At 40.0% G+C, this 20,366-nt stretch overlaps 1 protein-coding gene across 6 annotated transcripts in view; it reads right to left on the bottom strand.

Moving 5' to 3' along the window:
• LOC142348681 (uncharacterized) overlaps window positions 1-5,480 on the bottom strand; it is a 42,704-nt gene extending 37,224 nt beyond the window's left edge. For 3 of the 6 annotated variants that reach the window (XM_075400122.1, XM_075400126.1, XM_075400127.1), the window contains exons 1-2: window positions 5,371-5,480; window positions 3,418-3,649 (exon numbers count right to left, since the gene is read on the bottom strand). In XM_075400122.1, the coding sequence (XP_075256237.1) occupies window positions 3,418-3,630 (213 nt within the window). In that variant the 5' untranslated portion in view covers window positions 3,631-3,649; window positions 5,371-5,480. Of the gene's footprint in view, window positions 1-3,417; window positions 3,673-5,366 lie in introns of all 6 variants that reach the window. The other 3 variants (XM_075400123.1, XM_075400124.1, XM_075400125.1) reach the window with 3 other exon arrangements.
• Window positions 5,481-20,366: the final 14,886 nt, after the last annotated feature.

Genomic DNA, 20,366 nt, shown 5'->3' with positions numbered 1-20,366 from the left:
TAACCATTGTCTAAGCAGCTGGTTTTTGTTTTCCGGGGCAATAATCTTGTTCGCAACTATTGGCGCCCGGAAGCGATGGGACGATTGTCCTAAACTTTATAGACCCACTTTTTTTTTACAAAATGGCAATATGGTCTACCAGTATTCTGTCTATTATTTGTCAAGGTATTGATTGTAAGCATTATTGTGAAGCAGAATTTGATGCTAATGATGCTTCTTCAAGATTGATTACAAAATAAGTGCCCGGATTTAGCTTTTGATTTAAAAGGCAGACAAATATTGCGCAGATCGAGAACATGTTTTGGTTGGGATATTTGATGAATCAGACATCAATGTACAATTGTCATCTGGTACGATTATCAGACCATTGGTCACACTGGTATCTTTTTGCAAACCAAATCCATTCATTCGGTTTAACACAAAAAGTCCGGATGTTTAAAAGAAAATGACGTTAGTATTTGCAATTTCTAACTTAAAAGATATTTAGCGTGCCAGATGAATACTCATTTTTGATGAGACTCATTCTTCGACTGACCAATGCAGTTCCAGATAGGCCAAGGGTTCATTTATTAAAAATTTTGGTTCTGTCAAAATGTAGCCCCATCACGAAAGGCTAACCCACATATTGGTGTGGTTTCTATATGGTATATAACCGCCAAGTTGTCGGCTGTAATGGTAGGGACCTTAACTTTCAACCGTTTAACCTCCCCCCCCCCCAAAAAAAAAAAAAAAATTATCCTGTATCCCATACAAATTTTTGAATCTTTTCCATGGCCCATTTCGTTATGAATCCACAGTCAAAGAGAACGTCCAATTTCATAGCGTATCATTATGTAAAATGTAACACAAACTCTTGGGGAACGCAAATAATGTGCACCCACTCAGCTGCACTGGGGCACAAACGGAAAAGATTCCAAGGATCTTTTCCGATTGTCCCCCAGCCTACTGGATGCGTTTTTCTTGAACCCCCAGACGCACGTGCTGTAATTGATATAATGGTTTGATATGTAACGGCATGTGCTGTTAAACTTGAGGTTGCATACAGTAGGGGGGTCATAACCGGCTTTTGTCCTATTGTCAGAAATGAAAAATAGGAATTTTTGCGTTCGTGCCCCCCTTAGTATGTTATTCTCTCCACAAGTACAGAGCACGTTCACTCACTTAGTAACTCATTATGAAAAACAATTGCACCTGCAACTGGGGGCGTGCAAATGGAGAAGATCCGAAAATTAAAATGAACCTTAGTGCTTTATTAGAAGCAACAAATAAAAAAGTATACATATTTTTTTCATTTATAATTTTGTCATCATGTAACTTTAACCACGCAGACAGTTTTGCGGTCGTTCCCATCATAATCCGGTTGTCCATCAATTTATTCTTTTTGCAAAAAAACCTAATTTGTAAGCAGTTGCATAACAGCGCATAGTATTCCAAGAAAACGACATTTAAAACGATTTAAATGTGTGAGGCTTTTTACTGGCTCAGAACTGGTTCCAAAAAATTGGCAAATAAAATCCGTTATGCGCATCCCATTAAGTTATGCACCCGCAGCTACACAGCACGTGCCATTACATAATAAACCATTATGTAAAAATACGGCACGTGAGTCAGGGGCTCAAATAATATGCACCTATTAAGCTGGGGAGCACAAATGGAAAAGATCCAAATGTTATTTATGTGGTTAAATATTGCTAGGCATGTATTGAAAAGATTACATCAGGTTTTTTGTAGTATGTACCCATTAACTTAGAAGAGGCGCGAAACGAAAAGATCCATTTTTTAAAACAAAGTTGTGATCTATTCTGTTCCCCCCTGCTTAGTAAGCGTAAATCTTTTTCGACCCCCAGGCGCACGTGCTATTTTCTTACATGGTAACGTGCTATATAACAACCAATAATTTGTAACTGGGGGTCATAAAATACACTGGAGGGCCGAAAGAGGGGTCTTTCCCATTATAGCCCCCCATGAAATTGTAGCCCCCTATTATGATATAATTACCATGATTGGGGGGGGGGGGGGGAGGGTTATCTCACCACTAAGCTGGGGAGGGATAAAACGGGAAAGACCCCGAAACAGAATAGATCCCAAAGTTTATTTAGATTTTTTGTTTCTTTCCCGTTTTAGCCCCCCCCCCCCCACCAGCTGAGTGGGTGCATGTTATTGGCATCCCCAGACGCGAGTGCCGAATTCTAACATATTGATTTACTAACGGTATATGAACGGCATTTTTTGAGGGAAGAGGGAGGGGAGGAGTTATGCGTTATATGACCATTAATCTGCTCGGTGAGTTTGAAATTTCAAGATTTAAAAAAAACATTATAATCTATACTTATTATAATTATACTTTTTTAAAATTGGAAGATTGTTGTTTTCTAAACAGAAACGTATGTTCGATCTTTGCCCTTTTTGCTTTTTTTTTCAACAATCTGTTACCACATCTCACTACTGTAAAGTCTCCTATCTTATATAATGAGGAACAAGTTAATTTGATGAAATGACGTTTTAGCCGATTCCTTGTTCATTTCGTTAATTATAATAATAATAGACAACGACTTTAGTGTCGCATTTAATGTTTTCTATTTAAGGGTTTTATTGTTGTTCATGTCTTTTACTTTCATTAAGGGCAAGTCTCATCGGCCCTCAAATCCAGCATTATTTGTTCACTTATCCAGCATTATTTTTTCTTATTGTTTTTGTCGAGCGATATGTGAAATTTCGAAAGTTTTCCATCTCTTCTCATCTGGTAGACAATTAAATAAAAACGTGGATGAGCGGGATCGGAACATTATGCGGTAGCGCATATTACCGAGCCTCTGTGCCTATATAAGAATCCACTAACACAGAATTTAGCATTCCATGCAGTGCTTTCATCTTCAGTATGGGCATACTCGCTTCGGGACTTTAACCTGGGTGATATCTTTTTCATTGATATATCTTACTGTTTTTTTCATTGATATATCTTATTGTTTTATGTATTGTACGTTATTGAAGATCTCCATAGATCATCCACGCATCTGTTGTGGGACAATATTTTGAGCGCACTTTCGTCTGGACAATGGTCTGGAACTTGTATGATCAGGGGTCACTTCGGTCTGGAACTCGTCTGATCAGAGGCGTCTTCGAGCGCACTTCGAGCGCACAATGATCTTCGAGCGCACACTCGTCTGATCAGAGGTCCCACTTGTCTGGGACTGTCTGATCAGGGGCAATTTCGAGCGCAACTCAACCTGGGTAGCTTTTCCCATTATATACACCCAGGAAATATGAGTTAATTAAAATTACCCACCCCGTTATGCTATGTTAACCTTAATTGCTGTAGAGGCTATCCGTTATATGACGACCACGTTAGGTTTGAGAGACCATAATGAGAAGGACCCAAAAAACAATGTTGTAAGGATGGAAAAAGGAAACAGTTGCCTGTGACGGTTCTGCTTTGATTGTGATATTATGTAATGTTTGCGACCATATGTCCATATACACGAGAGTTTTGTTCACAACATCGTAGTCGAAATACTCATATTCGAACCATCCATATTCCTCATATTCTGATACAGTCTGCATTGGGAGAGAAAGAAACAAAATGGTTATAAATGCGCTTGGTTTAGCTGATATCTTGGTTGATCTGTACATTTTTTGGCCTTAGTTGGTTCTGATGCCAAAGAGTGATCTATTCTGCTGACAGAGATCATTCCAGAACCCCCCACATACACAAACACAATCAAACACTGTATTTACACTCTTTTCGGGTCTTTCCCATCATAGCCCCCCCCCCCCCCAATGAAATTATCGCCCCCCCCATTATGGTATAATTACCATGATTGGGGGGCTATAGGTTATCTGACCACTAAGCTGGGGGGCTATAATCGGAAAGAACCCTCTTTTATCCACTCTTTTTAAACTCCTTGAAAAGAGTGTAATTTAGGGTGGACTGATAAAAAATTACACTCTTACACAATTACCATTATAACCGAAATTGAAACGCAAACTGCTAGTATCAGTTGGCGCAAGGGTTAACGTATGTGAATGTAACATGTCCGAGAGAGGGAAGATGGGGGATCAATCCCGGGTCGAGGTTTTTGGGTAAATTTTCGTAAGAAATGCGGTGAATGCGGTGAATTTTCGTAAGAAATGCGGTGATTGCGGTGAATGCGGTGAAAAAAAATAATTCACCGCTTTTCACCGCATTTCTTACAAAAATTCACCACCAAATTCACCGCATTTCTTACAAAAATTCACCGCATAGACTAATATGGCAAAATAATGTAAGAAATGCGGTGAATGCGGTGAATGCGGTGAAAAAAAAATAATTCACCGCTTTCTCTCAAGCGGTGAATTATTTTTTCTCACCGCTAGATGCGGTGAAAAAAAATAATTCACCATATTTCACCGCATTTCTTACAAAAATTCACCACATATGGTTTCCAAAGTTTACTCAATCTGATTTAAATTCACAAGAATTAACAAACAAGTAAGTGACAGTTGGCGCAGTGGAATAAGCATTGGAAGGCATGCAGGAGGTTAGAGGTTCGAACCCGTGTAGGGACGATTCTTTTTTGTAAGAATACTGAGAACGCGGTGAAAAAAAATAATTCACCGCGATTCACCGCATTCACCGCAAAAAGATATAAGAAATACGCGGTGAAAATTATTTTTTTTTCACCGCATTTCACCGCATTTCTTACGAAAATTCACCACCAAACCTCGACCCGGGATCCTCAGTACCTCCTTCCACTTTTATTTTCTTCCACTCTATAGATATTCCTTTCACGCATCATCCTCTTCAAATAACCTATACCTCGACCCCTCCCCCATTGAGTTGACAGTTAACTTATAAGGTTTAAATATTAACTTATACTTCAAGTATTACCTTCCTGTCCTTAAATATTAGCTATATATTTTTAAATATATATATATATATATATACATATATATATATATATATATATATATATATATATATACATACATATATATAAATACATACATACATACATACATATATATATATATATATATATATATATATATATATATATGATACAATAGAATTTGTTTCAAAAATGGGATCTTTTTGGTGAAAAAATAGCATGTTTGGGGGGAGCAAATGAAAAGATTCGTGGAATCTTTTCCGTTTGTGCCCCCCAGCTTAGAGGTTGCATAATATTTGCACCCCTCAGATGCACGTGCCATATTTTTACATAATGATTCACTATATAATGGCACGTGCTCTGTAACTGAGAAGAGCATAACGTACTGGGGGGGGGGCACAAACGGAAAAGATCCCTAAAACGTAAAACGACAGAGGAGGGAGGTAGTGTGGGTTGGGGGAGTGCAGGGGGGTAGTGAGTGTAGTTGAGGCAGAATACATCCAGGAAACACGCGTGGTTAATATTAGTTTTTTAGTGAAAACGAGCTAGTCTTGTAAATTTTAGTCTGCTGGTCTCTGAACTGCTCTCTATATAAGCACGTGTTAATTTACTTCATAAAAGTTTATTATTGTCGGTTTACTATACGTCCAATTCCAATCTCTATATCTTTTTCGTTTTCCGTTTGAGCCCCAATACTGCCCCCACCTCCCCCCGTTACAGACCATTCGTCATTACGTAGTAGATCACAATGTAAAAAAAGGGTCTTTCACAGTATAGCCCCCCCCCCCAGCTTAGTGGTCAGATAATCTATAGCCCCAACCATGTTAATTATACCATAATGGGGAGGAGGCTAAAACGGGAAAGGCCCTAAAACAGTGGCACATACGTTGGAGGGTTCCCGGGTCCAGGATTTAACAAATGCGGTGACAACCGCTGAAAAAATATTTTCAGCGGATAGATCTTAAATAATAATCCCTTCAATTTGCTAAAATTTCATTAACTTTTTAACATAATTTCAGCACTTTTCAGCACATTAAGCGGATAGTCATGTAAGGCTTTTCCACTGAATTTTTTTTTCATTTGCTGTCAACGCACCTCTCACATAATTTTCCGTAATTTCAGCACTTATCTTACACATTTTAAGCTCTCAACTTACGCATTTTCAACACTTTCCTTAAACAATTCTGAAATTATGGTTGCTTTTTGCTTCTGTACATACAGAAGCAGCACCGGGCGGAGCAAGACTAAACATGATTGCACTAGATAATTCCAACTTAGAAACAGTTGGAAGTCTGCCAAAACAGTTAAGATGTTTGCCAATTCTTAAGATAAAGCAGTTCTCGCAGCTAGCCAAAACACTTGATTGAATAAAACCAGGTAGCTTGAGTATAACTGTCATCCTTCCGTTAGAGAAGGTGAAAGTGTGACGCTTTTCAGTTGTTCTGTTTTTCAAAAATATGAAATATTAAAAAAACTACGCCGATTTTGATTGACTAATGGCGATACAGAAATGCAAAAGATGAAGGACCGTACAGGCTGACTATCTCATAAGCAAAAGTGAGCAACAAAATTCCACGTAAGATTTTTTTGTAAGAATTATGCTGAAAGCAGTGAAAGTGCTGAAAATCTAAGAAAAGCGCTGATAAGCTGCTGAAATTTTGCAAGAGAAGTGTTAAAATTATTTAAGCGCTGAATCCACTGAGGTTGAAATTTTTACAAGTACTGAAAATATGTAAGAAAGGTGCTGAGAAGCTGCTCAAGTTTTGCAAGAGAAGTGTTGAAATTGTTGAAGTATTCCCAATAATATGAAGTATTCCTAATGTTGAAGTTTACATAATTTCAGGACATTGAGCGGATTTCTTAAAAAAATATCAAATTACAGCTGCTGACCCCTCGACACTGGTGGGGATTGTTTTTTTCTGTACACTCAGAATGTTATGAACCCTCCCGCCGTTAGAGAACACGTGCCGTTAGAGAGCAAATCATTATGTAAAATTTTTTGCACGTGTGGCTGAGGGCTGCAATTAATATGCACTCAATAAGATGAGGGCCAGGAACAAAAACCATCCGGGGTTGTAAATAATATGCGTCCGCTAAGTTGGGACAGAAAAGGAAAAGACGCAGGCCACCAACCTTAGAGTATTATAATGGAAAAAAATTATTTTTCTCAACTTAATCTCTTGAAGCAGACAGAAATGTATTCTATCAGATCTCAACAAATCAGAGATTTAGGAGACTCTCTTCTCGTTTAAAACGCGGACAGTTTTATGTTGACGTCATCCTCCAACATGTTTATACCATGTGCATTCCTTCGACTCTGGTAACATGTAACCTTACAAACGGCAGAAACTTTTTCTCCGCAATTCTTTAGCTCAACGACTTACCTCTATATTTTATGATCCTCTACATCACATATTATCAGATAGCTTGTACAAATTTCTTCTAGCGGCAAAAAGTCATAGTTAGTCAAATGCCACTGATGAAGTTAAACAATCTACTTTGGAATTCGCTTAAAGACTAGTATAAAACTCTGATAAAACAATCAGTAGTTCGAGGATTCAATTCGCTATAGTCAGTCTATAAGCTCTAAAACGTACAAATCATAGCATATAAAGCCACGTGTAAGCATTAAGACGTACAAAGCAACAAGTGAAAGCTTAGACGGCAAGGTTTTTTCGATGCTCTTTTACTGGTTTTTTGTCTGATGTTATTGACGTCAAATCCATTCGTATTCAATCGGCAATTGTCTAGAAAACCTAAAAATATTAAGCCGAAAACCAGCTTAATCGATACATATCATGGTTCTATTTACTTAGAATTAGGTTAAATGAACTTTTTCGGAACATTCTACGTATATTAGAACGTATTTAATTCTTATTTTAAAGTTTAGAAATACTCGAATCTGATTGGCTAAAATCCGTTGTTTTATTTACTTCGTAACATCCTCCGGCCCGGAAGAAGATGTTGGGAAAACTGGTACAAGTTTTACAAGCGGGCGGACAAGTGAACCAGTCGACGTACGTAAAACGGCGGAGCGCGCGACGCTATCGGAGCCGTAACGGAGTTCCACAATCCGAGCGGTTGGGTAGTAACCCCTAGGGTTGGTTTCTTCAACTATCCAAACCAAGTCACCGGTCTTAAGGTGTTGCTCGGCAGGCGTCTGCCACTTAGAGCGTCGGTTCAGTGTCGGTACGTACTCTCTGATCCAACGGGACCAGTTCGCATTAGCGTACGACTGCGCACGGGCGTAGCGTTTACGGTGGTCAAGCTCATTATTGCCGACAACAGACGGAATACCGGTAGAGTATTCTCCTAAAAGAAAGTGGTTGGGCGTTAAAGCGTTCAAATCGCACGGATCGGCGCTTACGGGTGTTAAAGGACGCGAATTGAGAGCATTCTCCACGAGACAAAAGGTAGTATGCAGTACCTCATCCGTGAGGCGACGCGTGCCAAGAATCGTATACAACACGCGTTTGAAGCTGCGTACCAACCTCTCCCAGATACCACCTTGATGTGGTGCGCTGGGTGGATTGAACCTCCACTAAATACCTTTCTGAGCGAGCTCAGCTGCAATGTTGACAACGTTCCACTTTTCAATACTTTCTCGGAGTTCTTTCTCCGCTCCAATAAAGTTGGTGCCATTGTCTGACCAAATAATGGCAGGCGTACCTCTACGTGACACAAACCGCTCAACTCCCATAACACAAGAACTGGTGTCCATGGATGTAACTATCTCGACATGGACAGCACGAGTAGTGAGACAGGTGAAGAGGAAGCCCCACCTTTTCTCAGTAGTACGGCGGACAGTAACATAGAATGGCCCAAAGTAGTCAACGCCAGTGTTCGTGAAGGGAGGAGACTGGTAAGCAAGTCTCTCCTTAGGTAAGTCAGACATGATTGGTTGCATAGTTACAGCTTGGAATTCTCGGCATCTTAGGCAGTGTGCTTTGATGGAACGCAAGGATGATCTTAGTTTCAGTACTGTGTAGTGTTCCTGCACAATTGATCTGAGGTATTCAACGCCCTGATGGTAATGCTTTACGTGCGTGTGTTCAAGGAACAGTTTTACAAATGGATGACGTGCATCTAAGATGATTGGGTGCTTTACGTTGAACCCAACTTCAATTAACCGCTTGATGCGGCCCGAGGAACGGATTAGCCCTTTACTAAAACGGATTCGCCCTTTAGGAACGGATTAGTCCGGTTGGACTAATAAACGGTGAATGTGGAGCAATTCGGCTACTCCGTTTAACGAATTTATTGTCAATGAGATCTTTTCTTTCGGCTTCAAAAGACTCTCCTTGCACCAAATACTGTAGATGACGCTCGGCTTCGTCAAGCTCAGTAGGGTCGGTAATGCTACCATCGGGGTTACGGTAGCCGGCATGTTTCGGCAAAAGCCGGAGAACGTACGCGGCAATGCGCAAGTACTTTTGATAAGAACTAAACTTATCAAATGGGAATAACGACGGAACGGGAGTTGTCTGTTTTTTAACAGATGTAGCGAGAGAGACAGTGTCTTCTATGATGACTGCTTGGTTGACGCCAAGTTTGATGTTATTAATGACGTCTTTGTTCGGCACGAAAGGGAACCTTGTGTTAATTAAGAAATGTGGACCATTGACCCAACTGCTTAGTTGCAAAACCTCAGCCGACATTCCACGCGTGCCAGCGTCAGCAGGATTATCCTTAGTTGCGACGTGGTTCCATTGGTCAACGCCGGTATACTCCAAAATTTCACAAACGCGGTTTGCAACAAAGATTGGTTGCTTTTCATTAGAGTTTATCCACTGAAGAACGGTCGTGCTGTCTGTCCACATGAATACTTGATTAACAGTTACAGTAAGTGCCTGAATAATTTCGTTCTTCAGCCGAGCGGCAAGTAGAGCTGCTTGCAATTCCAGTTTAGGGACAGTCATTACTTTCATTGGCGCCACGCGCGCTTTCCCCAAAACAAACGCAAGCTCTGTTTTTATCTTGCCCGTAGGGGTTGTTACTCGGGCTCGAAGAAATGCGACGGCACTAAAAATATCCTGGGAACTGTCACCGAACATACGCAACTCTGTATTATCAAAGGGTCCACTAAAGTAACTTCAAGGAATTTTGATGTTTTCAAGCTTTGGTAAGTCCGCACTCCAGACCAAAAATCTTTGAACCATGTCCTGTGGGAGCTCGTCATCCCATTGCTGTCCTGTGACACGCCAGATGTCTTTTAAGAGCAATCGCGCACCGACGGTAAACGGTGCGACAAGACCAATGGGGTCAAAGACTTTCGAGACAAGACTTAGGACCAAGCGTTGCGTGAGGGACTTGGTTATAGCGCAGCTTGTACCCCGACTCACAACTAAAGTGTCATTAGTGTGATCCCACTTTAGCCCTAGCACATGCGATGAATCCTCCTGACATGAAACAATAACCTTGGGCTCAGTAGATTGAGAGGAACCATCAATTCGGTCAGCCAGATTTGGTACATTGCTTACGAACTTTGTAAGCTTGAACCCACCGAGATGGAGAAGATGTACCAATTCCTTTGATCTATTGATGGCTTTCTTTGGAGACTCCACTGAGTCAAGATAGTCGTCCATGTAGAAGTTTTCAAGGACGGCTTTTGCAGCTTCGGGGTAAAACTTGGCATTGTCTCTCGCAGTGCGTTGTAATGCATAGTTGGCGCATGTGGGCGAGTCTTTAGCCCCGAATATATGGCGCGTATATTGATACACTACAACGTTAGTTGTGGGGTCCTCCCGCCACAGAAAGCGGAGTGATGGTTGATCTGATGGTAATACACCAACCTGTAGAAACATTCCCTCGATGTCGGCAGAGACGGCATATGGATGTTGTCGGAAGCGAAGAAGTACGTAAATAGGGTTTTGGAGCAGATCAGGGCCAGTGAGCAAAGATTTATTCAGTGAGGCGCCATGAAATTTTGCTGCTCCATTGAGCACCCTACGCACCTTACCCGGTTTGTTCGGGTTTAAAACCGGATGGTGGGGTAAGTACCACTCTTTATCGGACCGCTTCTCAACCTTGTGAGCATCCGGAACCTCAATTACATACCCCTTGTTTAGGTCTTCCTTGATGGTACTAGTATACTTCTCTCTAAGGTCTTCATCCTTAGCTAATCGTTTTTCGAGAGATTTTAGTTGCACAAGGGATGAGAAGTAATTATTTGGGAGCTTGGTGTTATCTGCTGCCCACAGCATTCCGACATCGTATCTCAGGCCATTGTGTATGGTGGTACTCTCAAGGATTTCGTGAGCCCTTGCGTCTGCTGCAGATCTTGAGTCGACCTGCTTGTTTGCCCCGAATGATTCAATGTCGTACCATGACTTTACTTGACTTGCTAACTCATTGTCTTGTTCGATATTCACTTTAAAGCACGTTGAGGTTAAACACGAACTTGATGGTAACGGACCGCTTAAGACCCAACCTATGGGCAAGCGTACGGCAACGGGTGAACGCTTCTCATCGGCAGAGAAGTATTCTAACGGGCGGATGGCATGATAGACATCTTGTCCGAGTATCATCTCAATGTCTTTATAGGAATATGTTACGGGATCAAGGACTGCTAAGTGTGGGTAAGTCTCTTGCAGGGCCTGTACATTAATTATATCTGAGCCGACGTTCAGACTCTCTTTAACGAAAGGGTTGACGGTGAATGGTTCGAAATCTTGTTGTTCTCTTGGTTTCACAGTAACTTCAACAACCCTAGTATCAACTACTTCTTCGGTATTAATACCCTTGACAGTTAGCTTTAGTGCTTTACCGTGCAAACCGAGTCTATCTGCGAGACTACCGGCCACCCAAGAGTTACTGCAGGCGGTATCACACAAAACTAAAGCCTTAGTATCTAAACCGGACGAATTGACCAACTGCAATTCAGTCACCTGAAGGAGCCCCTTAAAATCAGTAACAGATGACATTGTTGTGGTCTTATTAGGCTGGAGTTGACTAGAAGTTGCTTTACTTTGACCTGTGTTGCCAGAAGGTTGAATGGTATTGGAATTTAACGACTGTTTTGTTGGGAAAACCCTATCTGCTCCATGCAATAGTGTGTTATGCGAACTATTGCACCCTTCTGCTCGGCACTTTCTTGGTTGAGGGCACTGGCGGAATGTGTGCTTGTCCCGTAAGCACGAAAAGCAAAGTTTGTTATCCGCCACCAACTTAGCTCTCTGGGTTGGAGTCTTTTCCTTGAAAACTCGACACTCCCATAGCCGGTGGTTACCTTTGCATACAATGCATCGAAAGTAAGTATTTGTGGAAGCAGATGGCATTTGCTTCTTTGTTTCCCTTTGTTGCGAATTTGATGCAAACACTTTTGAGGCTGTTTTGGTCTTGGTTACTGAAAGGATGTTCTCTTCAGGTTTGGCCTTGGTTGCGCTTTGTTTCATAAGATCATGGGCCTCAGCCTTTTCTTTAAGCCAATCGTTAAAGTCAAGGAGGGTAGGCTTAACCCAGTGCTTCTTAACCGTAAAGAGTGACCATAACTCTTTCATGTTTGGTGGTAACTTCTGTACCGCTTGGTTAAGTAGGGAAGCGCTCTTCAAATCAGCATCATATGATAACGACTTGAAAACCCCAACGAGACTGGATATTGCAGCAGAATAGTTTATGATGTTATCACTATTGTGCATTTTAAGAGGTGGAAAACTGTTTAGTTTATCCAAGTGTGCACTTACGACTGCCTGTGGCTGGCCAAATTTATGTTCCAAAGTCCTTAGTGCATCCTTGTACATTAAACCACAGTAAGCAAACTCGGCAATTGCAATCTTTGCTTTACCGGTGACGAGTGTTTTAAGGTACGTCAATTTAACGTCATCAGTGAGCGGCTGCGAGTCGATCGCGCTTTTGAATTGACCATACCACTCGTGCCATTGTAATGGATCGCCATTATACTGAGCAAGTTTCCACTCGGGCAAAGGGTTGTGTCTCTTGCTTGTTATTGCATCAGCTAATTCCCTAATCAATGACGCATTGTCCGGTATCGGAGGGGCAGGTGCAGACACCTGCGGACCGCTCCAACTCAACGGAGTGGGCCCAACATAGGGGTATGTTGGCTGAAAAACCGGAGTGGCTAGACCAGGTACAAACTTAGTAGTCGCGATCAGGTTTTCCTGCTGCGCGCCTAACGGTGATTGCATATCAATCAAAGGGGGCGAATTGTTATAAATTCGTGGTGGAACATAAGTGCTTGATGGTGCGATATGGGCGTGTACATTTGGAGGCAGACTATTCACGGTGGTTGTGTCTTGGTTGAATATTGACGGTCTGTGCTGTGGAAACCGCCAGTGACTCATATTTGGCACAAAATTTTGGCCAAGACGGATATTGGGCATAATTGGGACAGGCGGAGCAAAGGAACGTACAACTTTGTGTTCTCGGTTATTATTATTCTGAAATGTTTTGACGAGAGGCTGATTATCCAAAGTGGCTTGTGGGATGGGAGCAGTGAGGTTAGGTGCAAAGACTGGGTTCGGAATCGGAAGGACATTAGGATGAGCGGGTTCGGAGTTGTGCTGTTGAATGTTTGGACTTGGTGGGGCGCTTGGGTGCAGGGGAACGTTGATTGCGGGGGCTGGATGATTTGTTGTCGGAAAAGGAGGAAGAGTGGCGTTTGGTGCTCGGGGGACAAAATTAATTTGTTGTCGGGGGCATATACGCTGGGCCAATTTATTCTCGGGCAGACTTGATGTTTCAGGTCCACTGGATTGCGAAATTTGAAGTTGTGCGTTGGGAAAAACCTCGGTTGTAATATTCTGATTTTTTTGCGGTGCGAACGGCTGTGGAATGGGCGGCTGAATGGGTGGTGAAGAAGCCCCTGGGGCGTGTACAGAAGGCGGCTGACTATCCGCGGTTCCTTGGTTAGTTATGTTTGGGAGCGCCGTGCCTTGCTGGCCTGTTTGATTCATTTGCGCCCTTAGGTGCGCCTGGTACAACGCCTGTGTGTTAGCAGCAGCCAAAAAATTTTCAGGTGGAGTATAATAGGGGTCGAGTTGCTGCAAGGTCTCATTGCTTAAAATGTAATTGCCTCGACAATTTTTTGGAATAGAATGCCTTGAAATTTCAGTGTTCTGATCTTCCACTGTTTTGCCGTTGTTGTGGCTAGGACATTCTGGAGGGTCAATCATAACCTGTGGTTCACTAGTTTTCTCCTCATTGTGAAAACTTAAAGCAAGTGAGGTGTTGATCCAATCTTGGACAGCCTTTTCACTTCTCATTGAGCTCCTAGCACTTGCAGTTGTTTCAGATTGGCTACCTTTAGAAACGGCGTCCAGCAATTCAAATTCTTGCAGAGTTGCCTCTGCCAACCGTTTCCTGTTGTTTTCCTCCAGTTCATCTAATTCCATTTGCTTTTACTGTTTAGCAAGACGAATGGCTGCCTCATTCTGTTTTTCAATTTCTTCGCGCTTCATTTTAGCAATTACGTAGTCATGTTTACGCTGACTAGATGTTTTTGACGAGGTCATAATTGAGGGAAGTCTAGAACGAATGGAGGCCCTCCGTTCCTGAAACTCACTTACTTTATCATCAGCAGAGTTGATGTAGTTTCGTGCTGAAGTGAGAATCTTGTCGTTCTTGGTTGTCATTGCCTCTAAGTAAGACTCTAGTGAAGGAACAAGTGCACTTGGATCCTCCGTTTTTCCAGCAAATGCAATCAGGTCCTCATTTTTGTCTACAACGGTCATAAATGCTTCGTTGCACTTTGTTACTAGGCGTTCAACTTTCACTCGCCTACTTTGATTATTTATGCAATGAAGAATATCTTCATGTATAGCATGCAATTCAGCCTCACGCTTTGACCTGGCAGCGTACAACTTTTTGACTTTTTGCTCAAGACTATTAGACATCACGATGTTATTATTTCCAAAGACCAGCAAAACTACCACTGCACACGGTTATCTTTTATAAGCACACTACAAACAAATCAATCCCACGTAAATAAAACCCAGCGCAAAAGACACCAAACACAGCACACTGTAGACAGTCTGTAAAACAAACCGCCCAAAGAGCAGAAAATGTCGTCGAGCACCCAGTGCCCGACAAAAACAGAAGTGGAGCGCTGAACGCTATGCGCTCAACGCAGAGGGAGACAAAGGACGCACGGGAAGTTGAGCGAGGAACGCGCGACGAAACGGAAACGTGACGGACGGGAAGTCGGACGAGCAACGCGCGACGCAACGGGAACGGAACAGACGAGAATTCGAGCGAGCAGTGCGCGACGGAACGGAAACGGGACGTGCGGGAAAGCGGGTAAAAAACGCGCAACGCAACGAAACGGGACGGTGGGAAAGAACGGGCGGGAAATGAGGTTGGAAAGAACTATGTTAGCATACCACAGCAAAAACTCAACCGACCAACCTAGCCGTAACTCCAGAACAAACTTAAGTCACACCCTAGGTAGAAGGAGAGAAGCTACTGCAAGGAAATCTAATATAGTTCATTATAGGGCTATAACGACAAATTTAATGGCAAACAAATTTACGACAATTAAGTAGTACACTAAAAAGATGAAAAGGTCGAGAAAATTACTAGCCGTAACTCCAGAATATACTTAAGTCACATCCTAGCAAAACCCAAACCGTAACAAACAATCAGCATACTAACGTTATCAAACAGCAAAATTTAATAAACTACAATAGTGTGTTTGTAGGCTAAGATAGTTGGAAAAGTCGAGAAACAATCCAGCCGTAACTCGAGAATAAACTTAAGTCACACCCTAGAAGGCAACAAGACCAAACCAACTAGCAATAATACAGGTACACAAACATAAGGCAGCAAAATGAATATACTACAACAGGAAGGCTAGTAAATTAGTAATGTTGAAAAGTCGAAGGACAATCCAGCCGTAACTCGAGAATAAACTTAAGTCACACCCTAGAAAGCTATAAGAGATAAACAACAAACCAGCATACTAGCATACTCAACATACTACAGCAAAACAACAACATGCTTCATCACATATGACATACTACACTGAAATCTGGAAAAGTAGAGGGAGAAAGCGAAAAACGGAGTGTTGGGAGAGCGACGTTATTGAAAAAACGGAACACGGAGAATTGAAATGTTAAGGGACGAAAAGGACGCGGACGAAACGTTACATATGTTAGCGAAGAGGCAAAATTATAGTTATTCGATCATTTTTTTCGGCAGGCCGGAGGTTGTGAAAATTCTCACAAATTTTTCTGTTTGAGTTTCACTCAATTAACGAACCTTCTTGTTGAGAAAATGATTTTTTGACAAATTTGTCAAAATTTCTTTGCATTTGTCCAATTTTTTTCAACTTTTGGTCAATTTTTTTTGCAAATTCTTGTTAACGGAACGGTAATCCAGTAAACTGGACGGTTTTATGCCTGAAAGTACGGTTTTTCAATATTCTATATTGATATTCTATGTTTTTTTGATTTGCATCAAAATTGACCAAAAATTTTCAAAATTGGACAAATTAGCATAATTTTCTCTCAATTTTTTCTTTATCAGAGGTTATTTTTGGATATACTAACCGACTATATCATTTTTTCGAATTTTTGGTAAATCTACCAAAAATTTTCAAAATTGATGGTTTTCCTTCCCAAAAATATGTTTGCGGGGATTATTGTTGACCTTTTAAGGATATTTTTCAAGATATTGCTTAATTTTAATACCCCTTGAAATTATATGTAAAAATCAGGGGTTGGGTTTTTGCCGTCTAAAGCTCATCAACTTAGTGCAATATCAGTAAATAAAATTTCTGTTCTGTATTACAGTTTTTCTCTCAGCTTATTATCATCCATCTCCAGACCTTTCATGATGGTGTTCAAATCCAGGTACTACACAATCATTTCCCTGTCCCCTTCTTGGAAAACATCGTTGTATCAAGTAGATCAGTTTCTCATTCACAGCTGCGGTCAACAATGGAACTAGCCGATCGAAGCTTTTTCCATCAATGAACGACTGTCTGTAGTAGAATTCGTAGTAGAACTGTCGGAACTAGCCGATCGAAGTCCTTTTCATCAATGAACAACTGTCTGTGGTATAAAACAACTGTCTGTAGTAAACTCGCAGAAACAGTCCGGAAGTCGAGGAACACAACTAGAGTTATGCAAATAACATTTGTATAAAGGGGTGTTCGCGAATTGGGTCGCGGAACCATATAAAACTCTGATAAAACAATCAGTAGTTCGAGGATTCAATTCGCTATAGTCAGTCTATAAGCTCTAAAACGTACAAATCATAGCATATAAAGCCACGTGTAAGCATTAAGACGTACAAAGCAACAAGTGAAAGCTTAGACGGCAAGGTTTTTTCGATGCTCTTTTACTGGTTTTTTGTCTGATGTTATTGACGTCAAATCCATTCGTATTCAATCGGCAATTGTCTAGAAAACCTAAAAATATTAAGCCGAAAACCAGCTTAATCGATACATATCATGGTTCTATTTACTTAGAATTAGGTTAAATGAACTTTTTCGGAACATTCTACGTATATTAGAACGTATTTAATTCTTATTTTAAAGTTTAGAAATACTCGAATCTGATTGGCTAAAATTCGTTGTTTTATTTACTTCGTAACAACTAGCCTCATTGCTTATTGTAGATACCGTATCGTTAGGAGCCAAAACTACTCATGAAAATATGCCTAAGGAAAAAAATTTAAATTATTTTTTACAACCTTATTGAAAAGTTCTTCTTCTATACCACAAAAAGTAAGAAGTCTAAAGCAGCGACGTGTAGCTGTAGAAGGGAACGAGCAATGTTTTTCATAAAGCAAGATGATGAAATTAAAAAGTTTTGAATACGGTTTTACGTATCTTTTATATGGATAGACGTCCCATACCAAATCCGAAATTTGATATTGCTGTTGGTATTTGGGTTTTCTTCTTGACGATAGCCCAATCAGATTAGATTTGGCAAAATTATTTATGATAAGTGATAACTAGCTTTGACAAATTAAAAATTATCCACTTTACATGCAAATTTACGAAAGAAAAACGCGGGAAATTTTTTTACTTGTCAAAACTAGTGATCACTTTTCTTACAATCTATTTGCGTTTTGAAGCGGGACTGGCTTGTCTTTGGAATAGTTTTTGGAATTGGAATAGATTTGGCAAAATTATTTGAGATAAGTTAAAACTAGCGTTGAAAAATTAATAAATTACGCGCTTTCCATGCAAAATTACGTAAGAAAAATGCGGGAAATTTTCTTTATTTTCAAAACTAGTTATCGTTTTTCTTACAATCTATTTGTTATCTGAAGCGTGATTTGCTGGTGTTTGCGTTTCTGAGCATTTTGTTAGTGTTTTTGATATTACGTATTTTTAGTGTTTATTTAATTATATCCTGCATAATTTTTGCATTAATATACGTGTTGCTCTTGCGTATTTTCGGCACTTAGAATTCGGTATTTGATACTTGAACCGCTGACCTCCTACATGCTTGTCCCCTCTTCTACCACTGTATCAGTATATCATAGTTCTATTAGGAAATCGCTTGGTTATAATCGGGCGCTAACATCAGGTATTGTACGTGGCGTTGAATGAGTTAAATTTATGGCGCTTTTAAGCGTAGAGCTTACAAAAATTTAGCATTGAGAAGCGTGAATCCTACATAAATATAGTTTTTCTAGAGCATAGTTTTCTTTATATCGTTTCAAAGAATACTTTGACGTAACAATGGAATATTTACAAGTAAACCTTCGGAAAAATTTCAAATAAACTCAATATCGGATCCAAAATTCGAGATGACATTTGTGAACTTAATGAACTTAATTTTTCGAGATGACATTTGAGAAAAACAAAATTTGTGGAAACTTCATAATGACAAAAAAAGCAAGATCAAGCCCAACAGAATGTGAATTATATAAGGAAAAAACTGAAAACTATTCTTGCGTTCGGAAACCAAACGCACAATATTAACTCAAATTCTTTCAAATTTTTGTTCGGAGCATTTTCTCTGTTTTTACACTCATAAACAAGCGCAAAATTTAGCTGAAGCAAAATAAAACTTCAATGTTCTAAAGCATTCCAAAAAACAGCGATGGGATATTGCATGCAACTATGTCAGATCTACGCTGAAGAACGCCGAAAAAGTTTGTGATCTGAAAATCAAAAATCAGTAATTTTTTTCTACAAAAATTCAAATTGAACCAATAATTTTGGGATAATTTTTGCTTATCCTTTTTACGCAGATTGTTTTTACAACGAAAAGTAGAATGAGTGTTCTTTTCAAAAATAGTTTTCTGCCCATTAACGAAAGAAAACAGGATTTGCACTTTTTTCTAGGATATTTTTTCGCTTGTTCAAACGACTTGAGAACCAGCAGACCCTTACATGCTTCCTTGGATCTGAACACTCTTTTGAGACCTAAACAAAAATGAATTTTCAAATTTTTCTTTCGCATTTTTGGTAAAACATCAAACAAATTTAAAGAAATAGCCCATTCTTTGGTCGAGTTGTTTCAAGATCTCTATCTGATGGAAGTTCCCTGTGCAATGAAAAAATTTCTTGAGAACTTTTCCCATCCTTTAACCTCAAATAATTACGGAGCAAAACACCAAACATGGAACTGACAAAAATTTTTTTTCATTTTATGAAATTATAGTAATCCGAACATTCTTTTTCTAAGCTTTTTCTCAAAGATTCTTGCAGGATGATGCCTTTTTTCTCCACACTCTTACCCAGTGTATTATTAGGTCAAAAAATGCTTCAATGTACTGAAAAATTTTTTATAAAGACAAATCTTTTTAAATTTAACTCGGATACGGCTAGTGAGAAGAAACAATTAGCTCTGGCAGTCAGCAATTGGCTAAATTCAACGCTAAAAGTTCTGCATGTTTTAAGTGTTCGTTTTCTTTTTAAAAGATCAACTCTAATATGTAAATGGTGAGTTTTGGTAAGAGCAACGCTGCATTCAATTAAAGATTGTAAAAGCAAAAAACTTTACCGTTAAATTTAAGGAATTTTTCAACAAGAGAAGCCAAAACTATGTAAGATCTACGCTTGGAAACGCTAAATTATGTGAAAACAACTCTCAAATTTTAAATGAATTCATTTCAACGCGTTTGGCCTAAAAGTTCAACGCATTGCAATGAATTTTGCACATTTTTTGTTTTTAGGCGCTGATACCTCGGCTAGGGAATTAACCAAGACCATTGTCGAAATCTGAGCGAGCTATTAATAGTCGCGTGTCCTTTTCACGGATAAGCATCAAAAAACAATCCTGAAATCTGAGAAGGAAGTTGAACTCAAGATAGACCAAAAATCTCTCAAAATGAAATTTAAAAAGGAACTTGGATGGTCCTTGAAACATTTTGGCCGCATATTTTTAATGTTAATTAAACAGGCCTAAAAATGTCAAAATTAAAAGAAAACCAGGCAAACAAGATTTTACCATTACTGAAAGGCCTATACAGAAATTCAGAGCCCAATTCGATCCAAATACCCTCATTTGGTGTCTACGTTGGTTGACGGGACCGCGATATAATGCAAAATGTAATGATACATAGCATGAGCATCGCAAT

The sequence above is a fragment of the Convolutriloba macropyga genome, chromosome 10 (assembly GCF_964194025.1).
Source record: "Convolutriloba macropyga chromosome 10, txConMacr16.3, whole genome shotgun sequence".
Classification (NCBI taxonomy): domain Eukaryota; kingdom Metazoa; phylum Xenacoelomorpha; order Acoela; family Convolutidae; genus Convolutriloba; species Convolutriloba macropyga.
The sequence above is the reverse complement of the archived record's forward strand: the minus strand, read 5'-3'. Positions and strand labels throughout refer to the sequence as shown.